General features: G+C 49.6%; 1 protein-coding gene across 18 annotated transcripts in view; it reads left to right on the top strand.

The window, feature by feature from the left end:
• PTPRS (protein tyrosine phosphatase receptor type S) overlaps window positions 1-21164 on the top strand; it is a 565376-nt gene that overhangs the window by 439981 nt on the left and 104231 nt on the right. For all 18 annotated transcript variants that reach the window (XM_040322493.1, XM_040322436.1, XM_040322492.1 and 15 more), the window contains one exon: window positions 9919-10038. In XM_040322493.1, the coding sequence (XP_040178427.1) occupies window positions 9919-10038 (120 nt within the window). The remainder of the gene's footprint in view (window positions 1-9918; window positions 10039-21164) is intronic.

Here is a 21164-nt window from a genome sequence, read left to right as displayed (position 1 = left end):
AAACTAAGGATCCAAGGGGTCACGATCCTAGCATACCTGGACGACCTCCTAGTCATAGACCACTCGTCTCCCGGCTTGGAACGAGCAGTGGCCCTCACGGTCCAATACCTCGAGAGGTTCGGCTGGGTCCTAAATCGAGAAAAGTCAGCATTCCAGCCCACAAGGCAGTTGGAATATCTCGGCATGAGATTAGACACGGAACAACAAGGGGTGTTCCTACCTCTGAGGAAGGTCAAAGCCATCAAGGAATTAATCCTACTGGTTCTAAGCAAGAAAGAACCGACTATTCGCCTATGTATGAGATTACTAGGCAAGATGGTGGCTACTTTCGAGGCGGTGCCATACGCCCAGAGCCACACTCGCATCCTGCAGGCAGCCATCCTGTCAGCATGGAGCAGAAGGCCACAGGCCTTGGATATCCCGTTGCCTCTCTCATCAAGAGTCCGGCAAAGTCTGTGTTGGTGGTTAGACCCTCAGAATCTACTGAAGGGAAAATCTTTCAGCCCAGTGGCTTGGAAGATAGTGACCACAGACGCCAGCCTGACGGGCTGGGGAGCGATTGTGGATGGTTCCACTCGCCAAGGTATTTGGGCAAAGCCAGAGAAGCTTTTTACCCATCAACATCTTGGAGCTCAGAGCTGTTCGACTAGCCCTCAGGGCTTGGACGTCGAAATTGCAGGGGCTCCCGGTGAGAATTCAATCAGACAATGCCACGGCAGTGGCATACATAAATCACCAAGGGGGGACCAGGAGTCAGGCCGCTCAGAGAGAAGTGAGCTTGATTCTCCTATGGGCAGAGGCTCATGTGCCCTGCATATCGGCAATATTCATTCCCGGAGTGGACAACTTTCAGGCGGACTTCTTAAGCCGCCAGACTCTATGGCCGGGGGAATGGTCTCTGCATCCACAAGTCTTTCAAGCACTCTGCCAAAGATGGGGAGTGCCGGACGTGGATATCATGGCATCGAGACTCAACAAGAAGCTAGACAGGTTCATGTCCCGCTCAAGGGATCCGATGGCCTGCGGAACCGATGCTCTGGTTTGCCCTTGGCATCAGTTCAAGCTTCTTTATGCGTTTCCCCCGCTCCAGTTACTACCCCGCCTGCTGCGCAGGATCCGGGTGGAGCACATACCAGTTATCCTGGTAGCTCCAGCATGGCCCAGAAGGGCTTGGTACTCACTAATCCTAAGGATGGTAGTGGGAAACCCTTGGACTCTGCCTCTAAGGCCAGACCTGCTATCGCAAGGTCCGATCCTCCACCCTGCCTTACGGCATCTAAATTTGACGGCCTGGAAGCTGAATCCTTGATTCTCAGGGGTAGAGGTCTGTCTCAGAAAGTAATCTCTACCCTAATCAGAGCCAGGAAACCGGTCTCTAGGGTGATTTATCACAGGGTCTGGAAGGCCTATATAGGCTGGTGCGAGTCCAAGCTATGGCTTCCTCGCAAGTTCACCATAGATAGAGTTTTAAGTTTTCTCCAGCTAGGAGTGGATAAAGGATTGGCATTAAGCACAATCAAAGGACAGATTTCTGCCCTGTCAGTGTGGTTTCAGCGGCCGCTGGCCACCCACTCGCTGGTTAAGACCTTCCTTCAAGGGGTCTTGCGTATTAAACCTCCAGTTAAATCCCCGCTTTGTCCGTGGGATTTAAATCTTGTTCTGTCGAGTTTACAGAAACAACCGTTTGAGCCGTTGGCTGAAGTTCCTTTGGTTCTACTGACAAGGAAGTTGGTGTTTTTGGTTGCCATAGTTTCCGCAAGAAGAGTTTCGGAACTGGCAGCCTTATCCTGTAAGGAACCATATCTTATATTTCATAAGGACAAGGTCGTTCTCCGCCCTCATCCTTCCTTCTTACCGAAGGTCATATCCAGTTTTCATTTGAACCAGGATTTGGTATTACCATCCTTCTTCCCTAAACCTACTTCCAGAAAGGAAGGGTTGCTGCATACCTTGGATATTGTCAGGGCCATGAAGGCCTATCTTAAAGCTACAGAGAAGATCCGGAAAACAGATGTGCTGTTTATTCTACCGGATGGGCCCAAGAAGGGGCAGGCAGCTGCAAAGTCCACCATCTCTAGGTGGATTAAGCAATTGATCACTCAGGCCTACGGCTTGAAAGGGTTGCCTCCTCCAGTATTATTAAGGGCTCATTCTACTAGAGCCATGGGCGCCTCCTGGGCAGCACACCACCAGATCTCTATGGCTCAAGTTTGCAAGGCGGCAACCTGGTCTTCTGTCCACACATTTACAAAATTCTACAAGTTGGACGTAAGAAGGAATACTGATACTGCCTTCGGGCAGGCAGTGCTGCAGGCTGCAGTTTGAGACCCTCGGATTCCGGGGGCTCCTCTTTTTTTGAGTTAAATTTAAAATTTAAGATTATTTTTCTCAAATAAGTTGGATTTATTATGATTTGAGTATATCTCTAAATTAAATCCTTTTGTCTTGGAGATGTTCTCCCTCCCCTCATTGTAAGCATTGCTTTGGGACATCCCATATAGTAATGAATGCCGCTCTGTGTCCCGTGATGTAACGATAAAGAAAAAGAGATTTTTAATACAGCTTACCTGTAAAATCTTTTTCTTGGAGTACATCACGGGACACAGAGCTCCCACCCCTCTTTTTTGAGGACCATTTTGGGAGGCATACTGCTTGCTACAAAACTGAGGTACTCCTCCTATGGGAGGGGGTTATATAGGGAGGGGCATTTCCTGTTTGAAGATTGCCAGTGTCTACACCTGAAGGTACTCCATATAACCCATATAGTAATGAATGCCGCTCTGTGTCCCGTGATGTACTCCAAGAAAAAGATTTTACAGGTAAGCTGTATTAAAAATCTCTTTTTTAAAGCACAACCTACATATTCTGCATACAAGAATAAACCAAGGTACAGGCTACCCGGGTAAGAAAGCTGCTAATGAGGGTCTTACTCATGGCTAATCCTAAAAGTACAACATTTATTAAGTCCAAAAATTACCAGCTAAAAACATGCACAATGTGGAAAGCAGTATCATTGGAATTTCACACATATTGTTTCAGAAGTTTAACACTGAAAGTGAAGAACAGAAGTTGACAGGAGACAGAAAAAACACACAACATTACACAAAGTCCGGATGCCAAATACCATTCACATAGGATTGTAATTAGGGTTGTCCCGATACCACTTTTTTGAGACCGAGTACAAGTACCGATACTTTTTTTCAAGTACTCGCCGATACCGAATACCGATACTTTTTTTTTTTAATGTCATGTGACAGTGGCAGTATTTTTTTTTTTTATTATTTTTTTATTTTACAGTGATTTTGTATTTATTTTTAAGGGGATTGTCAGTGTGTTTTTTTTTTTTTTTTCTTTTTACATTTTTTTTTTTTAAATATTTATTGCAATTTTTTAATCAGCCCTGTTGGGGGGTCTTTGGAGAGATATCAGGGGTCTTAACAGACCTCTGACGTCTCCCCTTTAAGACAGAGAAAGGGACTAGGGAAACAGATTCCCCAGTCCCTTTCTCAGCTGCACTGGAAATGAATGGACAGGAGACAGAGGCTCCTATCCATTCATAAACTGAAGCATCGTAAACACAGTTTACGATGCTCAGTTATATGAATGGACAGAGTCAGTGATCACTGACTCTGTTCATTCTGAAAAGGTAGGAGCCGGGTTTAGCGGCTCCTACCGCCGCTCTCCATCCTGACAGATTGAGGGGGGAGAGAAGCCGGGCACGGAGCGGGGAAGAGAAGCCTGTCACGGAGGAGCGGGGGGAGACCTGTCACGGAGGAGCGGGGGGAGAGAAGCCTGTCACGGAGGAGCGGGGGGAGACCTGTCACGGAGGAGCGGGGGAAGAGAAGCCTGTCACGGAGGAGAGAAGCCTGTCACGGAGGAGCGGGGGGAGAGAAGCCTGTCACGGAGGAGAGAAGCCTGTCACGGAGGAGCGGGGGGAGAGAAGCCTGTCACGGAGGAGGGGGGGGGAGACCTGTCACGGAGGAGCGGGGGGAGAGAAGCCTGTCACGGAGGAGCGGGGGGAGAGAAGCCAGTCACGGAGGAGAGAAGCCTGTCACGGAGGAACGAGGGGAGAGAAGCCTGTCACGGAGGAGGGGGGGGAGACCTGTCACGGAGGAGCGGGGGGAGAGAAGCCTGTCACGGAGGAGCGGGGGGAGAGAAGCCTGTCACGGAGGAGCGAAGCCTGTCACGGAGGAGCGGGGGGAGAGAAGCCAGTCACGGAGGAGCGGGGGGAGAGAAGCTTGTCACGGAGCGGGGGGGAGAGAAGACGAGCATGGGGGAAAGACAGCATGGGGGAGAAGACTTGCAACTCCCCTGCCTGCCCAGGTATCGGGTGAGGCATCGGAGCATTTCCCCCGAGTACAAGTACTCGGGGAAATGCTCGGTATCGGTACCGATACCGATACTAGTATCGGTATCGGGACATCCCTAATTGTAATGCGATAATTATTGCTTGGTTGCGTGAAGAAACGTGTCAATATTTCCTGACTGTCGTTATGCGAATGGCCCCCAAGGAATTGATGTCACTCGCTGACCTTGCTGATGGCGATGGACAGTACAAACTAACTTTCTCTTTAGTTCATTGACGAACACAGCACTTTAATCTTGACCTTAGGGTTATATCGCCACCTTCAGGAGAGGACTAGGCAGAACATGTTAAAAACAGTAGGACCGCCCAGGGGGCAGTCCTACTGGCTATAAGCCCTCACACTGCATCCAGCAGCTCAGTTTTTTCTGCCTAGTGTAGGAGAAGGACCTGGCTCCTGGTGGGGACCATTGGTCCTGGAGATATTTTTCTGCTAACCAAGATTCCGGTTGAGGGAAGCAGCCGGATTTTAAGGACCCTGCCAATAGGAGGGCAGAGGCGGTTGCCCGGTACATGTTCACGGTGGTGGGGTCAGCGTTGCGGCCAGTATTGGCCACGGCCCTGGTGTCCCAGACGCTTACTGAATGGGCAAAATTGTTGCATTGAGAGTTGGAAAAGCAACAGGCTTCCCCAATCTGCGTGGAACTGGCAGACCAGTTGGTGCATGGCCTTAAGTATGTCTGCGATGCGGCTTTAGATACGGCTTCTTTGCTTTCTAGAGCCTCAGTATCTGCTGTGGTGCTCCGTCGCCTGATTTGGCCAAAATGCTGGTCTGTCGACCAGGCATCTAAGAAGACCCTGGCAGATTTGCCCTTCCAGGGGGAGAGGCTATTTGGAGCCTTGTTGGATGACATTATTAAGTATGTTACTGGGAGTAAGAGTACGCTGCCCCACAATCCAGAAAAGGTAAGGAGCCACGCCTTAGGCCAGGGCCCTCCTTTTCCACTCAGAAGCAATTTTTTCATCAACCCGGATTCGCAGGCTGACAAGGTGCCAACCTTGCGAACCAGTGATTACACTCATGCTTTTACCAGGTTCTTTTAACAGTATATTTTGTACGTAAATATCAAGGAGGGTTCTTGTACTTTGGGAAGCTTTAATAAAACAGGATTACGCCATGTCAGAATTTTTTTGGTATTTTATCCCTTTCATGACTAAGCCTATTTCTGACATTTGTAGGTGGATTCAAATAGACCGCCGCCTCTTTCCCGCGGCGTAGCGTATCGTATTTACACTACGCCGCCGTAAGTTAGCTAGGCAAGTACTGTATTCACAAAGTACTTGCCTGCTAAGTTACGGCAGCGTAGCGTAAATGCGGCCGGCGTAAGCGGGCCTAATTCAAATTAGGCTGAGGGGGCGTGTTTTATGGTAATGGGGGGTGATCTGACGTGGTTGACGTTTTTTTACGAACGGCGCATGCGCCGTCCATGTACATATCCCAGTGTGCATTGCGGCAAAGTAAGCCGCAATGACGTATTGGTTTCGACGTGGACGTAAATTACTTCCAGCCCTATTCACGGACGACTTACGCAAACGACGTAAAATTTTCAAATTTCGCCGCGGGAACGGCGGCCATACTTAACATTACTAGTCCAGCTATTTGATGGAATAACTTTACGCCTGAAAATGCCTTACGTAAACGGCGTATCTATACTGCGACGGGCACGCGTACGTTCGTGAATAGGCGTAACTAGTGATTTACATATTCTAAGCCGAGTGCAATGGAAGCGCCACCTAGCGGCCAGCCTAAATATCGCACCCTAATGCCTAGTACACACGAGAGGATTTATCCACGGAAACGGTCCGGAGGACCGTTTCCGCGGATAAATCCTCTGGCGGATTTTGATCTGATGGTTGTACTAACCATCAGATCAAAATCCCTGCGGAATTCCCTCCGCGGTGACGTGTCGCGCCGTCGCCGCAATGATGACGCGGCGACGTGCGCGACGCTGAAATATAAGGACTTCCACGCATGCGTCGAATCATTACGACGCATGCGAGGGAGGGAATCGGATGGATTGATCCGCTGAGTCTGTACAGACCAGCGGATCAATCCGCTGGACTGGATTCCAGCGGATAGATTTCTTAGCATGCTAAGAAATTTTTATCCGCTGGAAATCCATCGCCCGGAAAAATATCCGCGGATAAATATCCGCTGGATCGTACACACCAGCGGATCTATCCGCTGAAACCGGTCCGCGGATAAATTCCAGTGGATAGATCCTCTCGTGTGTACGGGGCCTAAGATACGACGGCGTTGGAGTTTATCCCGACGGAAAATCCGATCGTGTGTACAAGACATCAGAGATGCTGCAAAGGGCAGCCAGAGCATGAATGTCTGCAAAGTGCAGGTGCAGTCAGTGACAATGCAGGAAGGAGCTGGAAAAGAGACAAGGCACAGAGCTTTTACAGGAGCACTGAGGTGATGTGTTACAGTAGGTGCACGCGATATTGTGTCAATCTCGCTCCCTTTCTCGGCGAGATTGAGCACCTACGAGCCCAATCGCGGGAGCCAGCGCCGAGCTGGCTTGCCGCGATGGAGACAGAGCCGTCATAGAAGTGACGGGAGATCCGACTTGGATTCCCGCCAATTCTACACGTGTGCGGCGTTTGTTATGAATCCTGAGGGGGGAGTCCCCGCCGGATTTTAAATAAAAATCCGGCATGGGTTCCCCCCTCAGGAGCATACCGGGCCCTTAGGTCTGTTATGGGTTGTAAGGAGAGCCCCCTTACGCCGAAAAAAACGGCGTAGGAGGTCCCCCCTACAATCCATACCAGACCCGTATCCAAAGCACGCTACCCGGCCGGCCAGGAAGGGAGTGGGGACGAGCGAGCGCCCCCCCCCCCCCTCCTGAGCCGTTCCAGGCTGCATGCCCTCAACATGGGGGGGTTGGGTGCTCTGGGGCAGGGGGGCGCTCTTTCCGCACCCCCACCTCAGAGCACCCTGTCCCCATGTCGATGAGGACAGGTCCCCTTCCCGACAACCCTGGCCGTTGGTTGTCGGGCAATGCGGGCGGGAGGCTTATCGGAATCTGGGAGCCCCCTTTAATAAGGGGGCCCCCAGATACCGGCCCCCCACCCTAAGTGGATGGATATGGGGTACATCGTACCCCTAACCATTCACCTGTAGGAAAAATGTCAAAGTTAATAAACACACCACACAAGGGTTTTTAAAATAATTTATTTTTCTGCTCCGGAGGCTCCCCCTGTCTTATTTATTAGCTCTTTTACCAGGGGGAGCTTCTTCTTTGACGTCTTCGGGTGGGTGGGGGCCGCCGTGTGGTTCTCTTCCACCGCCGGGGGGGGTCGCTTTTAAAAAAAGCCCCCACCCCCCGGCGGGTTTCCTCCGGCGTCTTCGGCGGGGGGGCTTCTTCTTCCGCTATCCCGACGGGTCTTCTCCGCTATCCGGGGGGTCTTCTCAACTCTCCGGGGGTCTCCTTCTATGTTCGCCGCTCTCCGCTGTTGACTCGGCACACCCCGGTTCTTCCTCTCGCTGTCCGGTGCCTTCTTCTTCCGTGCTGTACGTCTTCTTCTCCTTCCGTGCTGTGAGTTCTTCTTCCGTGCTGTGACGTCATGTTCTTCACTTCTCTTCTTCTCCCGATGTTGACACGCCGGCTCTTCTGGCTGAAATGGCAGGTGCGCTGCTTTCATCGGACCTATATAGGCCTCACAGTCCCATCATGCTCTGTACCTACCCATGTGATACCTACCCACGTGGGTAGGTATCACATGGGTAGGTACAGAGCATGATGGGACTGTGGTAAGTAGGCAACATATTGCCTCTTTACCGGCTGTCAAATGCCTCTGAAAAGCGATCTGAGCATGGATCGCTTTTTGGGGGAACAGCATTTTTTGCTGGTACTATGAACAAGCAGTACTCCTGTCCTCTCCTCCTGATTGGCTGAAACGATAGGCGCGGCTACTAGACGCCTATCAGGTGACGGGTAACAGACCTGTGCACCTGATTGGTGGAGAGGCAGTTCAGTGTTAGGAAAGTGAATATGAATTCGCTTTTCTAACACACCTGGGTGGACTGTGAGCGTCAAGCATGGCACTCGCAGTTCACCTATTTTAAAGCCTATTAGAGCCTATGGCTCTAATCAAGTACTTTAAAAACACCCCCCACCGCTGTAGTTCAGGCGCCCAAAATCGGGCCAGACACCTGAATAGGGGGTGGCAGCAGTGCCCATGGATAGATTCATCCAATGCTTGAATCTATCCATTGGTCATAGATGGGGTGTCCGGAGAGAGGGGGGGGCGCCCCTGCGCCCTTATGGACGCACCACCACTAAAAACACATGCACACTCGCATACATATGCACACTCACATACATACATACATATGCACACACACACACACATGCGCACACACACATATACATACGTGCACACACATACATATGCACACACATATAAACACACGTACAGTAAATAGTCTTATAAAAAACCTTGCCTCTTTCTTCCGGGTACTGCACTGTAGGGGGGAGACAAGGACCACACACTGCTTTCACTTTAGGTTAATGTGACGAGCTCCCCGCACAGTGCCATTACAGTTCGGCTGACGATCGGGGAGCTTGTCTCAGCCGCCCTTGCCGCTACTCCTATCGAAGAGTTCAAGGGGCCCATTCGCCATGGCGACCCCTATAACTTTGCCACTGTGGAAACCCCTGCATGGGAAACTGATTTTCTGTGTGCACGTTTTATTAATAAAAGTGGGCCAGCAAGGCCTTAAACCACATTTCTTAAGTGGACTGTGAACTCACTGGGAAGCACTACCACTGAGCAAAAAGCCCCACAACATCATACGCCATACCTGGGGAAGTTTCTAAAGGCAGACACTGAGCCTATACAGAGTCAGCACCTACACCCTAGAAATTGAGTCAGGGCAACACAGACAGACCTGCAAGCCCAAGGAAAATAGACTGTGCCAGCGGTGTAACTAGGGGGTCCTGGAGTTCCACTTTCTGCTTCATTTTCCTAAGTTCTTAGCAGTGAGGGACACTTGCTTCGGAGACTCTTGGTTCTCATGTGTGACATTAAAAAGAAAAAAAGGAAAGAAAAAAGAAAATTAAACTTCACTTTCTACTGTGTCAGGGGGCAGAGAGTTCATAGAGAGCTTGCTCCTGGGATGGTGGAGGTGAACAGTAAGAGCTAGGAATCTCTTAGCAACATCCTAGCATTAAGGCAGGACAGGATGATGCGATCTTGACAGGTTTTTCAGTCAGGCTTTAGGAAGTACTACACCTTTAGCATTATTCAACTTTGGTTGAAGCTGCAGAGTTTTTTTTTATCTAGAGACGCATAGTCAGTTTTTTATAGGTAAGGTGAAACATAGGACAGTGATGGCAAACCTTGGCACCCCTGATGTCTTGGAACTACATTTTCCATGATGATGCTCAACTACACTGCAGAGTCCATGAGCATCATGGGAAATGTAGTTCCAAACCATATGGGGTGCCAAGGTTTGCCATCACTGATATAGGAGGATGAAGATTGAACTAGAAGGTGTTTAATATGTTACAATACACTTCTGATTTTCTTTTTTTTTTTTTCAGATTAAATGTGACCAGTATTGGCCAACACGAGGTGCAGACACGTATGGAATTATTCAAGTAACACTATTAGACACCATTGAATTGGCAACATTTTGTGTACGAACTTTCTCCCTTCATAAGGTAAGTTTGAATGTACAACAAAAAAATATATTTTTAAATCGTAATCACAACAGAAACTACCCAAATGGCCCTGATCAAAAGTTTACATACCCCAGTTTTTAGTAGTAGCGCGAGCTACAGTATGCCTGTCTTAATTTTTTTATCCCCGTACTCACTGTGTAATCGTACATAGAAGATTCCGACTACCCAAGGGGAATGGGCGTTCCAATCCAGACGGAAGGTGATTGACGGCCGGCTGTGGCGCGTCACGCTTCTCCGGAAATAGCCGAAATAGGCAGGCGCCGTGAAGAGCCGAGACCTACTCCGGCTGTCTTCGGGGAGCGTGACGTGCCAGAGCCGGCCGTCAATCACCCTCCCTCTTGAAAGGAACGCCCATTCCCCGCGGGCAGTCGGAATCTTCTATGTACGATTACACAGTGAGTACGGGGATAAAAAAATTAAGACAGGCATACTGTAGCTCGCGCTACTATGCCTAATTTTATGCTAAAAAGTTGTTCTGCAGGGTCAAACACCGCTTTAATACCGTGTATTTCCCCCCTTTAACTTCAATGACAGCTTGAAGTCATTTGTGGATGAGGCTCTTTACCTTCTCAGAAGGTAAGGCTGCTCATTCCTCTTGGCAAAAAGCCTCCAGTTCCTTTAAATTCTTGGGCCGTCTTGCATGAACTGCACGTTTGGGATCTCCCCAGAGTGGCTCAATGATATTGAGGTCAGGAGACTGAGATGGCCACTCCAGAACCTTCACTTTATTCTGCTGTAGCCAATGACAGATCAACTTGGCCTTGTGTTTTGGATCATTGTCATGTTAAAATGTCCAAGTACGTCCCATGTGCAGCTTCCTGGCTGATGAATGCAAATGTTCCTCCAGTATTTTTTGGTAACATACTGTATTCATCTTGCCATCAATTTTGACCAAATTTACTGTGCCTTCGCAGCTCGCACATCCCCAAAACTTCAGTGATCCACTTCCGTGTTTTAAAATTGGAAATGGTGTACCTTTCATCATAGGCCTTGTTAAATCCTCTCCAAATGTAGCATTTACAAATGTGGCAAAAAAGCAAAATTTTGGTCTCTTGACTCCAAATGACTGTGCCAGAAGGTTTGAGGCTTGTCTCTGCAGTTTGGCATATTGTAAGTGGGATACTTTGTGGCATTTGCATAGTAATGTCTTTCTTCACGTGCCTCCTTATTGTGCATCTTTTTTCTGGACTGGACCACTCGCTCTGCGACTCTTCGATGACCCCAAGTTCGAGCATCCTTTTAACCTCTCCAGACACTGCCACTCTATGAGCTTCTGGGATACGGTAGGGTTTAAGCCGGATTTTTACCTTGGGCTCGGTCACAATGTCATGCTCGATGACGTTGGTGAGCCCAGGCAACCCTGAAAACATATCTCTATTTCTTTGCAGAAACTCTTTTACTTGCTGGGTTTGGGGCCTAGTTAGGGTAGCCGCAACCTGCACTACATGGTCCCCTGACTGTACCGCCACCACAGCTGACACCGGTTCTCTGTCTCTCCAGAGCTTCAACAAATTTATGTGATAAATTTGGTAGGGTTTTCTTTTTCCTAGCTGGTGTACCTTATAGTTTACCTCACCCACTTTCTCCACTATTTCAAACGGACCTTGCCACTTGGCCAAGAACTTGCTCTCCACTGTGGGTATTAGGACAGCTACCCTGTCTCCTACTTGGAACTGTCTCACTTTAGCCGACCGGTTATATACTCTTCTTTGGGCATCCTGAGCCTTCTGCATGTGCTCCCCCACCAACGGCATCACTTTAGCCACCCTTTCTCGCATTTGAGAAATATACTCTATCACGGTTTTATGCGGTGAGGACTCACTTTCCCACGTTTCCTTTACTAGATCAAGCAACCCCCGGGGCCTTCGTCCATACACTAGCTCAAACGGTGAGAAACCCGTAGATGCCTGTGGAACCTCCCGGATAGTGAACAGGGCAGTGAGTAACATACCCCAATCCTTCCCGTCTTTCTGGACCACTCTTTTTAACATAGACTTTACAGTTTTATTAAACCTCTCAACTAGGCCATCCGTCTGTGGGTGATAGACGGACATCCGCAACTGCTTAATCTGAAACAGCTTGCACAAGTCCGCCATCACCTTTGACATAAAAGGGGTGCCCTGGTCCGTTAGTATTTCTTTGGGGAACCCAGTTTGTAAGAACATTTGAAATAACTCCCGGGCAATGGCTTTAGAGGAAGTTTTTCTCAACGGGACTGCTTCTGGATATCTAGTTGCTTAGTCTAGGATGACCAATATGTATTGGTGCCCCCTTGCCGACTTTACCAGGGGTCCCACAAGATCCATAGCAATCTGCTCAAATTGGATCTCAATAATTGGCAAGGGTACTAGGGGGTTTCTATAGCAGGGCACTGGGGCAGTTAACTGGCAAATGGGACAAGACGCACAATATCTTTAAACCTCGGCCTTCACCCCTGGCCAGTAAAACCGGTCAGTTATCCTGGCCTCAGTTTTCTCTGCCCCCAGGTGTCCTCCCAGTGCGTCGTTGTGGGCTAGATCAAGGAGCATCCGCCTATATGGTTGAGGAACCAGCAACTGCTCTATGGGTTCCCCTCAGCTTTTAGCCACTCGATAGACTAGGTCCCCCTTCAACGCAAAATGAGGAAACCTCTAAACTGCACCTGGTATTTGTGAAACCCCATCAATAACAGAAACCTGCTCTCGAGCGTTGACCAAGGTAGGGTCCTGTAATTGGGCGGTGCCAAATGCACCCCTGGATACATCCAGGTCTGGATGCACTGGCCTCGAGGATGTTTCCCCCTCACCCTCCTCAACCGGGGAGAGCTCCACGTCATCCTCCCCCAGCATGACTTGTAACAGGGAGACTCCCCCTCCCCCTCAGAGGTCAACTCGGTTTTGAGGTCTGAAACAGGACCATTATTATGCAAACTACCATCCTCTGCAATGTCATTAACAACAGGTATCTCCACATTAAAGGGGTGTGTCGTGGAGGTTTCAGGCCCGGACACCCCAGACTCTGTCCCTTCCAAGCCCAGTGTCCCCAGTTCTCCTGGCAGCCCAGTCTGTGCCTGGTTCCACAGTTCAAGAAATAGTGGACAGTCCTGCCCCACTATAATGTCATGTATTAAACTGTTTACCACTCCAACCTCCTGTGTAACTGAGATACGGCCATAGGAAATAGTCACCGGAACCAGGGGGTACTCCTTGGTGTCCTCATGGATACATACTACCCGTAGAGTCTTAGTAACTGGACCAAGCCTCCCAAGTACCCTGGCATGTACTAGTGTGACCATGCTACCGGAGTCCAGTAGAGCCCTGGCAGGAAGGTGGTTCACCCACACTTCACACTCAAACCGTCCGAAAGCTAGATCAAGATGCGTGGCACACGCTCTTTGCACATAAAAAGAGCTTCTTCGTGCAGTCCCGCAATCCAAAGGCTCCCCCTGAAGCGGGCACTGTGCCCGGGTATGCCCCCAGGCCCGACATCGCCAACACTGTAGGTCCCCCATCTTTGGCACAGGAACCGACCTCTGTGGTTCTATGGCAGATGGTGTAGACCTGCGGTTTCCAACGTCCAGCAAGGCTTCTCTTCTCGGGGCAGTGGCTGGTCTGGGTGTCCTTGGTGTGGGTTCCCGATGCTTGGCCGGCCCAAGCAGGTCCTCCACCACGGTGTACCATTCGACCAGCCTGACTAGCTGGTCAGCGTTTGTAGGGTTTCCATGGCTTACCCAGCACTGTAGGTCATCTGGCAGGGACCGTAGGTACCAGTCCATCACCACTCGTTCCACCATTTGTGGACCTGACAATTTTGCTGTCTGCAGCCATTTTTTAACTAAATGTATTAGTTCATGCATTTGGGACCTGGGTGGATGGTCAGATTTGTACTGCCACCGATGCACCCTCTGAGCCCGGACCAGGATCTCTGCCTTTAGATGTTTATAGTCGCTGATGTGCTCAGCTGGGAGGTCAAAATAGGCCCTTTGCAGGTCACCGGTGAGAAAAGGGGAGACAATGTAGGCCCATTGGTCCTGGGGCCACCCCTCTCTTTCTGCTATCCTTTCAAAGGTGGTGAGAAAGGCTTCTACGTCATCGCTGGGCCTTAGTTTTTGTAAGAAATGGCTGGCTCTCACAGACACTGGGTTGGCAACGACCGCTTGCTCTTGTCCTGTACTGCCTCCTGCAAGGCAGCCACCTGTGCTTGAGTGGACTCCTGCTGAGCTGTAAACTGGGCGGCTAGCAGTTGTGTGCTTTCCTGCTGTGCAGCTATAGCCTGTGCCAGGGCCTGCTGCTGCTGAGCCATCGCTTCCTCATGGCGATGGTTTGCCTCTGCTGAAGCTTGCTGCTGGGTCATGGTGGCTTGTGCCAAAGCCTTGATGACCTATTCCATGCCTTTGTCTGCTGCTTGCAATGTCTGGGCTGACTTCACCCAAGACATGCCATAAGCACACTGTCTCTTTAAATGTCAGTTTTTAGTTTTAAACGTTTTTTGCGCCTGCAAATGCACTTTGCCCGCATTCGACACCAGTTGTGAACTTTGAGGGTTATTTAGCTCTGCGAGATTAAGTGCATAAACTGTGAACAAAAAGGTTTTTTTTGTGACCAAACCAAAAAAAAAATACGCTTTCTTCAGCACACAGGGAAAGACATTAAAGCAAAAGTCCGCTTGTCTCCAGCATAAACAAAAAAAGTCTGTTTTTTCTTCAGCACAGCAATAAATCAAAAACAAAAGGCACATACGGTTTAAGGCAGAACTTCCTGTCCTTGCTGACCCTTTTCAGCTTCTCAGCAGTACACAGCTTCTGCAGACAGTTGCACTCCCATACTCCTCCACACCCTCTATCAGCACTTCCTGTCTTTTAAGCTGGTTTCCTGAAAGTTATTAACCCCCTGTGTGCTTGACTGCCAGTGGTCAGGAGAGGAGGCTCTTTCCCTCCCGAATGTCACTTTAGAGCCTCCGAAATTCCGGGCCACAAATGACACTAACAAGGACAGAGAGGACGGTAGGCCGTCCTCTCTGGATCAACTTTTATTTCCCGGAATTTCTCACCCCCTCTGGGTGACCTCCTGAACCCTACACCCTTGCCTTAAAGGGACCAGACTCCAAATATTGGCGCAACATAGCGTCCGTTCAGGACCCAACCCTGGCGTCCTGTACAATATATATTACACACACTTCATGGAAAGAATGTGTATACAATCGCGCAGTTCATAAACTGATTCTTAAAGTGCAATGCTCTTCAAATCCTCCCAAAATGGCCAAATGTTTCCCTCACCAGAAATCCTGGCTGCTCACTTAAATTGGTTGTAAACCCTCTCTTACTTGTTTTACCTACAGGTAAACCTAGATTAACACCTGTAGGTGTTTGCAATATCTCCTAAACCTACATGGTTTAGGAGATATTTGCCACAAAGAATGCATGTGCGCCGTAGAAAACGGCGCAAGCGCACTGAGAATACCGGTTCTCTCAATGGGAAATGCCGGCTTTGACGGCTCCCACGCGCATGCGCGGAGTGACGTCTTTGCCGCTCTGGCGCTGTCATTGGCCGGAGCGGCGATAGCCGGAAGTATCCTCCAGGGGAGATGAGGAGGGGGAGACGAGGACAACTTCGATTTTTTTATGTTTTGGGGGTGTACAACCACTTTAAGTACAGCAGTAACACATGCATCCATAACCTCCCGAATAACTGGAACCTCTTTATGGTCGTTAGGACTCCAGATATGGCATAGGAAGAAAGCAAGATTATATAGTGTAATACTGTATGAAATTACCATATGTACCACAACAGTGTCACAAAACAGCATGAGACACGTGAACACCAATGAGAGCCGTCACCACACCAACCGCCACCCACATATAGTGGGGTTTAGTTGGAGTGCTCGCCCCCTCCCTTGGGACTACATCCCTGCGGGAATTCCCAAAATTTTGAATTTTCTAATTTTGAAATTCCGGATTTCTAACCCTAACTTTCTAACCTTAATATTCTAACCCTAACGCCCTAACCCTAAACCTCTGAACTTTGAAAATTCGAAAGTTTGAATTTACGAAATTTTGCGTTTCCGAAATTCAAAATTTTGGAATTCAAAAATTCAAAAAACGAACCAATTTGTCAGAATTCATTAAACAAATTCGGAACTAAACAAATTGCACATGTCTATTGTGCATCTATGTCGCTTTTACTGATATTTTTTAAAACTATTATATACTTTCCTATCTTGCTTCCAGGGTGTAAAAAAAAAAAAACGTTACTTTCCATGGACGGACACAGCTCCCTAAATCTTGACAAGTGGGTTATGTTCCTGTTCATAAGAGAGGACTAGGCAGACATGTTAGTTATCTTAAAACATGCAAGTTGAACAGCCCCGCCCAGGGGGTGGTCCCTCCGGTCATAACCCCTCACCCTGCAGCATGCAGCTCAGTTTTTTTCTGCCTAGCAGAGGAGAAGGACGTGGCTCCCTTTGGGCCCAGAGTCCTGAAGAAATGTTTAATTTTTATTTTATTTTTGTGATTCTTCTATCAACTGCTGGTTGGGTGACAGGCTGGATATTATAGATCCTTGTAGCCCCCCCAGTCCGACCATTGAGCGTAAGCAGTCCTTAGCTACGTGCTGAGTCAGGCACAACATGGCCACCCCTGGAGCCATGGGGTGGCCGGTGAGCTTATGCTCTGGGGTCCACATATGACTGGGCTGCTGTTGTCTCACTCACAGTGGACCGGGCCGACAGCTACTCCGTATTATCGGTTGTGGGTCTGTAAGGGACGTGCCAGCTAGTCCTTTCAAGGACGGGTAAGTACGGTTCCTCCTGCCTCGGCAGGATGGAACAGCTGGGCATTCCTGGGATTAAGGGGTTCTCCTGTCCTCCCTTTCCCTGCTCTGTCGCCCTTTCCCCTCCTGCTCTAGGGTCCACTGCGACCGGGGTGTACCTGTGGGGGGACTCAGGGTCCCTGTGGGGGACTGTGGGGTGCCGGGGTCCGCTTTCTGTGAGGGGGGGTCTGTCTCCTGGGAAGTCTCTGCACAGCCTTATCGTCCACATCGCGTGGCTCATTTTCTGCAGCGCTGACGCCAATTTTAGTGTGCCTGCTTTCTCTATTGGAATTTCTATTGGCGGCCATTCTGTCGTGGCCGCGCTGTGGCACATGTCGGTATTGCGGGCGGCCATTTTCTTGTGGTCCATGCCCTTTTATCTGAGGCGTCTGGTGGCCATTTTGGAGTGGGTTTTGGCCTCTAGCATTGGCTTTCTGAATGGCGCACAGGGAGCGCTTCTTGAGTGTTTTTTCACTTAGTCTTTGAGGGCTGTCAGTGGGTGAATATGGAGTCAGTATCTGGCCTTTCTTCCCCTAAATTGCCAGAGGCAGCAAACGTTGCCCCCTGCACCTGCAGTTCCCATGGATACTCTGTCGGCAGTCATGGAATCATTTGTTGCCAGGGTGGAAGCTGTGTGCGGGCGTAAGGGTGGGTAAAAAGTGCCCCCTCCCCCTGCCATCTTCTGGGGAATGCTCCGACTCGGATTTGGGCCTGGCTGCGGCTCAGGACCCTGGTTCTAGTATGTCAGAGGATGCGGACCAGGACCTCCCTGGTGAGGAAGACACCTCGTCCGGGTCAGTGCAAGACAGGGCACTTGTGAGTGCACTTATTGATGCTGTGAGGGACTCTCTCAAGCTGGAGGATGCAGCTGGGACTTCCACAGAGGAGTCTGTCTCCTTTGGGTCACACAAATCTAACCGCTCTGTGAAAGTTTTTCCTTATGTTACTTTCTTTGATAAGTTCATAGATAAGGAATGAGAACAGCCGCAGAAGTCCTTTGTGGTCCCTCAGCACATGGCTTTTGAGAAGAGCCTTTTGAATAAATGGGCCTCTCCTCCGGACGCGGACCCCCCGGTCTCTCGGCTAAATAAGGTAACCACTCTCCCGGTAGAGGGGACCCCTGCCTTTAAGAACCCTATTGATAGGAGGTCCAAAGCTCTTACCCGTTCCATCTTCACCATGCTGGGGTCTCTGTTGTGGCCTATTTTGGCTGCAACTCTGGTGTCTCAGACGCTTACTGAATGGGCAAGGATTTTGCACCAGACAGTGGAGGAGCATCAGCTCCCCCCGAGTGTGTGAGGTTGGCCGACCAGTTGGTACAGGGCCTTGTGTACGTCTGTGATGCCACTCTGAATGCACACTTCTCCTCAGTCCTCTAAGGGGAAGGAGCCGCGTCATAAGCCAGGGCCCTCCTATTCCGCACAGAAGCGGTATTTGTCAGTCAGGATCAGGCGGCAGATCCTCCCAGACTGACAAGGGTCCAGCTGGAGAATAGAAGGGTCCCCTGGGTGTGCAAGCCAAACAAGCTTGCTACCACATGAAGTTTTGCCCCCACCCGACTCAAGGGTGGGGGGGGCAGTTTCTTTATCGTACATCACGGGACACAGAGCGGCATATTCATTACTATATGGGTTATATGGAGTACCTTCAGGTGTAGACACTGGCAATCTCAAACAGGAAATGCCCCTCCCTATATAACCCCCTCCCATAGGAGGAGTACCTCAGTTTTTCCGCCAGTGTCTTAGGTGTTAGTCATGGTTTAGCTTGCCTCCACATCCTTGGGATTAGGTGAGCTAACCGGTTCTGTCCAAAAAAGCCTCAGCGCTAAAGTGGTCAGTAACCGGACCCCAAACCCTTGGGGTATAGCCCATAATGCTTTTCTTTTTAGAGAGCTGGACCCTGGGCCCAGAACTTAGAAACCTTTGGGTGCCTAATGTTTCTGTTGCCAGAGTGCTATATGGGCCCAGGACAGTGGATCCTTCATAGGAACCCAGGGCCTGAAGGTCTAGACATCCCCACCGAGATGGGGGAAGATTGGGCCTCTTGCTTGGCAAAGTCCTGCGGCATGGAGCAGGTAAGTGAGGGGAAAACTTGCGGAACTTGGTTCTTAGCAGGTTTTTTCTGGGGGGTCACAGGGGACATGCCTAAAGTTATGCACTGCATCTGGCAAACTAGTCACATATCATAAAGATAGGATGGCTCTATATGTATTATTCCCCATAAGATGTGACCTCCCTTGTAGTGTTGGAAAAGCATTGAGTGGGGCCTGTGTGATATAAAAGTATATGTGTGTGTCAGAGAGCTGTGCTTACCTGCAAGCCTCCAGGCGATGCTCCATTCAGTCTTCCTCCTCACGGCCTGCAAAGCAGGCAAAACGCCGACCTCCTCATGGTTCCAGGCTGCAGGCTGCAGTTTGCTGGAGCAGAGAGGTCCCTTCCTCCCAACCCCACCCCCCCCCTGTCGGGAGGGGCATTTCCTGTTTGAGATTGCTGGGGGGGAAGGGCGGGTCAGTGGCTTAAGGAAGGGGCGGCCCTTCCTTGTTTGTTCCATATAGCTCATTCAATACTTTGGAACTGAGGAGGAAAGACCAGAACGGCAAGCACGGGGCGCCGAGGACACACAGTGGCCAGAAAGAATATTGCAGTCTTCAGAAAGACTGTTTTCAAGCCTAGGAATAGGCTGTTTCTTTTCCATCTCATAGTTTTTCTTGCAATACTACTCAGGGGGACAGAATGTTTTTTCTTTCCTAGATTTGAAAAAAAAAAAAAAAAAAAAAAGATTTTTTTTTTTAAAAAAAAAAAAAAAAAAAAGTGTCATCTAGGGGAGAGGAAGCATTTTTTATCCCCCAAACAGGTGTTTGGGCATTTAACTATTTATAAGTCCCAGGTACCAATAAGTAGCAGGTGTACCTCGGTATTGTACCATGGCATCAAAAAACAAGGGTACAAGAGGTGGGGATTCCCCCAGAGAGTCTGAGGTCTCGGACAATGCTATGCCGCTGCTTTCCCCACAGGGAGCCTTGGGGCCATCGGGATCTGGGGCTGGAGCTGACGCGGGTCAGTCCAACCCTAAGATGGTCACGGAGGAGGTATTACTCACCTCTTTAAAAGAGATGCAGAAAAGCATGGGTAAAATGATAGCCGCAGCTATGCGGGGCAGTAAGCGGAATAGATCTCCGTCGCCCGAGCGCGGACCCTCAGAAGAGTAGGTCCTTTCCTCAGGGGAATTGGACGACCTCTTGGACAAGGACCAAGTAGGTTCAGGGATCGAAGATCCGGATACAGAGGAGTCTGGGGCAGTCTCCCTGAGGGAGAGCTGGTGGATTCAAGGATTGTCGGACTTGGTCCATAGGGCATTCAACTTGCCAGTACCAGATCTCCAGGTATCGACGGTTTCAGCTTTGGGCTCACTGAGGGCGCCTCAAAGCAATGCTGTGTTTCCGATCCATCCTCTATTAGAGGGAGTTTTGTTCCAAGATTGGAACAAGCCAGATAAGATCTTCTTACCACCTAAGAAGTTCTCTGTCCTATATCCTATGGAAGAAAAATTTTCCAAAAGATGGGCTACTCCTGCAGTGGACGCAGCCATCTCATGTGTTAACAAATCGTTAACATGCCCTGTAGAAAACATACAGGTGTTCAAGGATCCAGTTGATAAGCGCTTGGAAGCACTACTTAAGAACTCCTTCACTACTGCAGGGGCAGTAGTACAGCCAGCTGTGGCTGCGATTGGGGTCGCTCAAGCATTATCGGATCAATTTAAGCAGATGCTTAAACTTATTCCTGCCCAGCAGGCAGAAGAATTTTCGGATGTCCCTAAGGCCATATGTTTTACGGTAGACGCAATCAAGGATTCTATCCAGCAAGCGTCACGTTTATCGTTATCCCTTATCCATATGAGAAGACTCTTATGGTTAAAAAGCTGGGAGGCTGAGCCCCCATGCAAGAAGCTCCTGGTAGGGTTCCCCTTCCATGGAGGACGACTCTTCGGAGAAGACCTAGATAAATACATTCAGACCATTTCAAACGGCAAGAGTACTCTCTTGCCAACTAAGAAGAAGGTTCAGGGGCCTGCGTTTAAACGACAGTATTCCCCTGGGCAGGGGCCCTCTAATGCCAAGCAGTATCGACGGCCTCCTGCAAAAGCAAACTTCGGCTTCAACAGCAAATCACAAGGACAGGCTGTTAGAGGCAAAAGGCAGTGGTTTCGCAAACCAGCAAAACCAGCCCCCAAGCCAACCTTATGAAGGGGCGCCCCCACCCACGAAGGTGGGGGGAAGGCTGCGACTCTTTTTAGAGATTTGGGAAGCCAGCATTCCCA

The sequence above is a fragment of the Rana temporaria genome, chromosome 1 (genome assembly GCF_905171775.1).
Source record: "Rana temporaria chromosome 1, aRanTem1.1, whole genome shotgun sequence".
NCBI classification, from domain to species: Eukaryota; Metazoa; Chordata; class Amphibia; order Anura; family Ranidae; genus Rana; species Rana temporaria.
The sequence above is the reverse complement of the archived record's forward strand: the minus strand, read 5'-3'. Positions and strand labels throughout refer to the sequence as shown.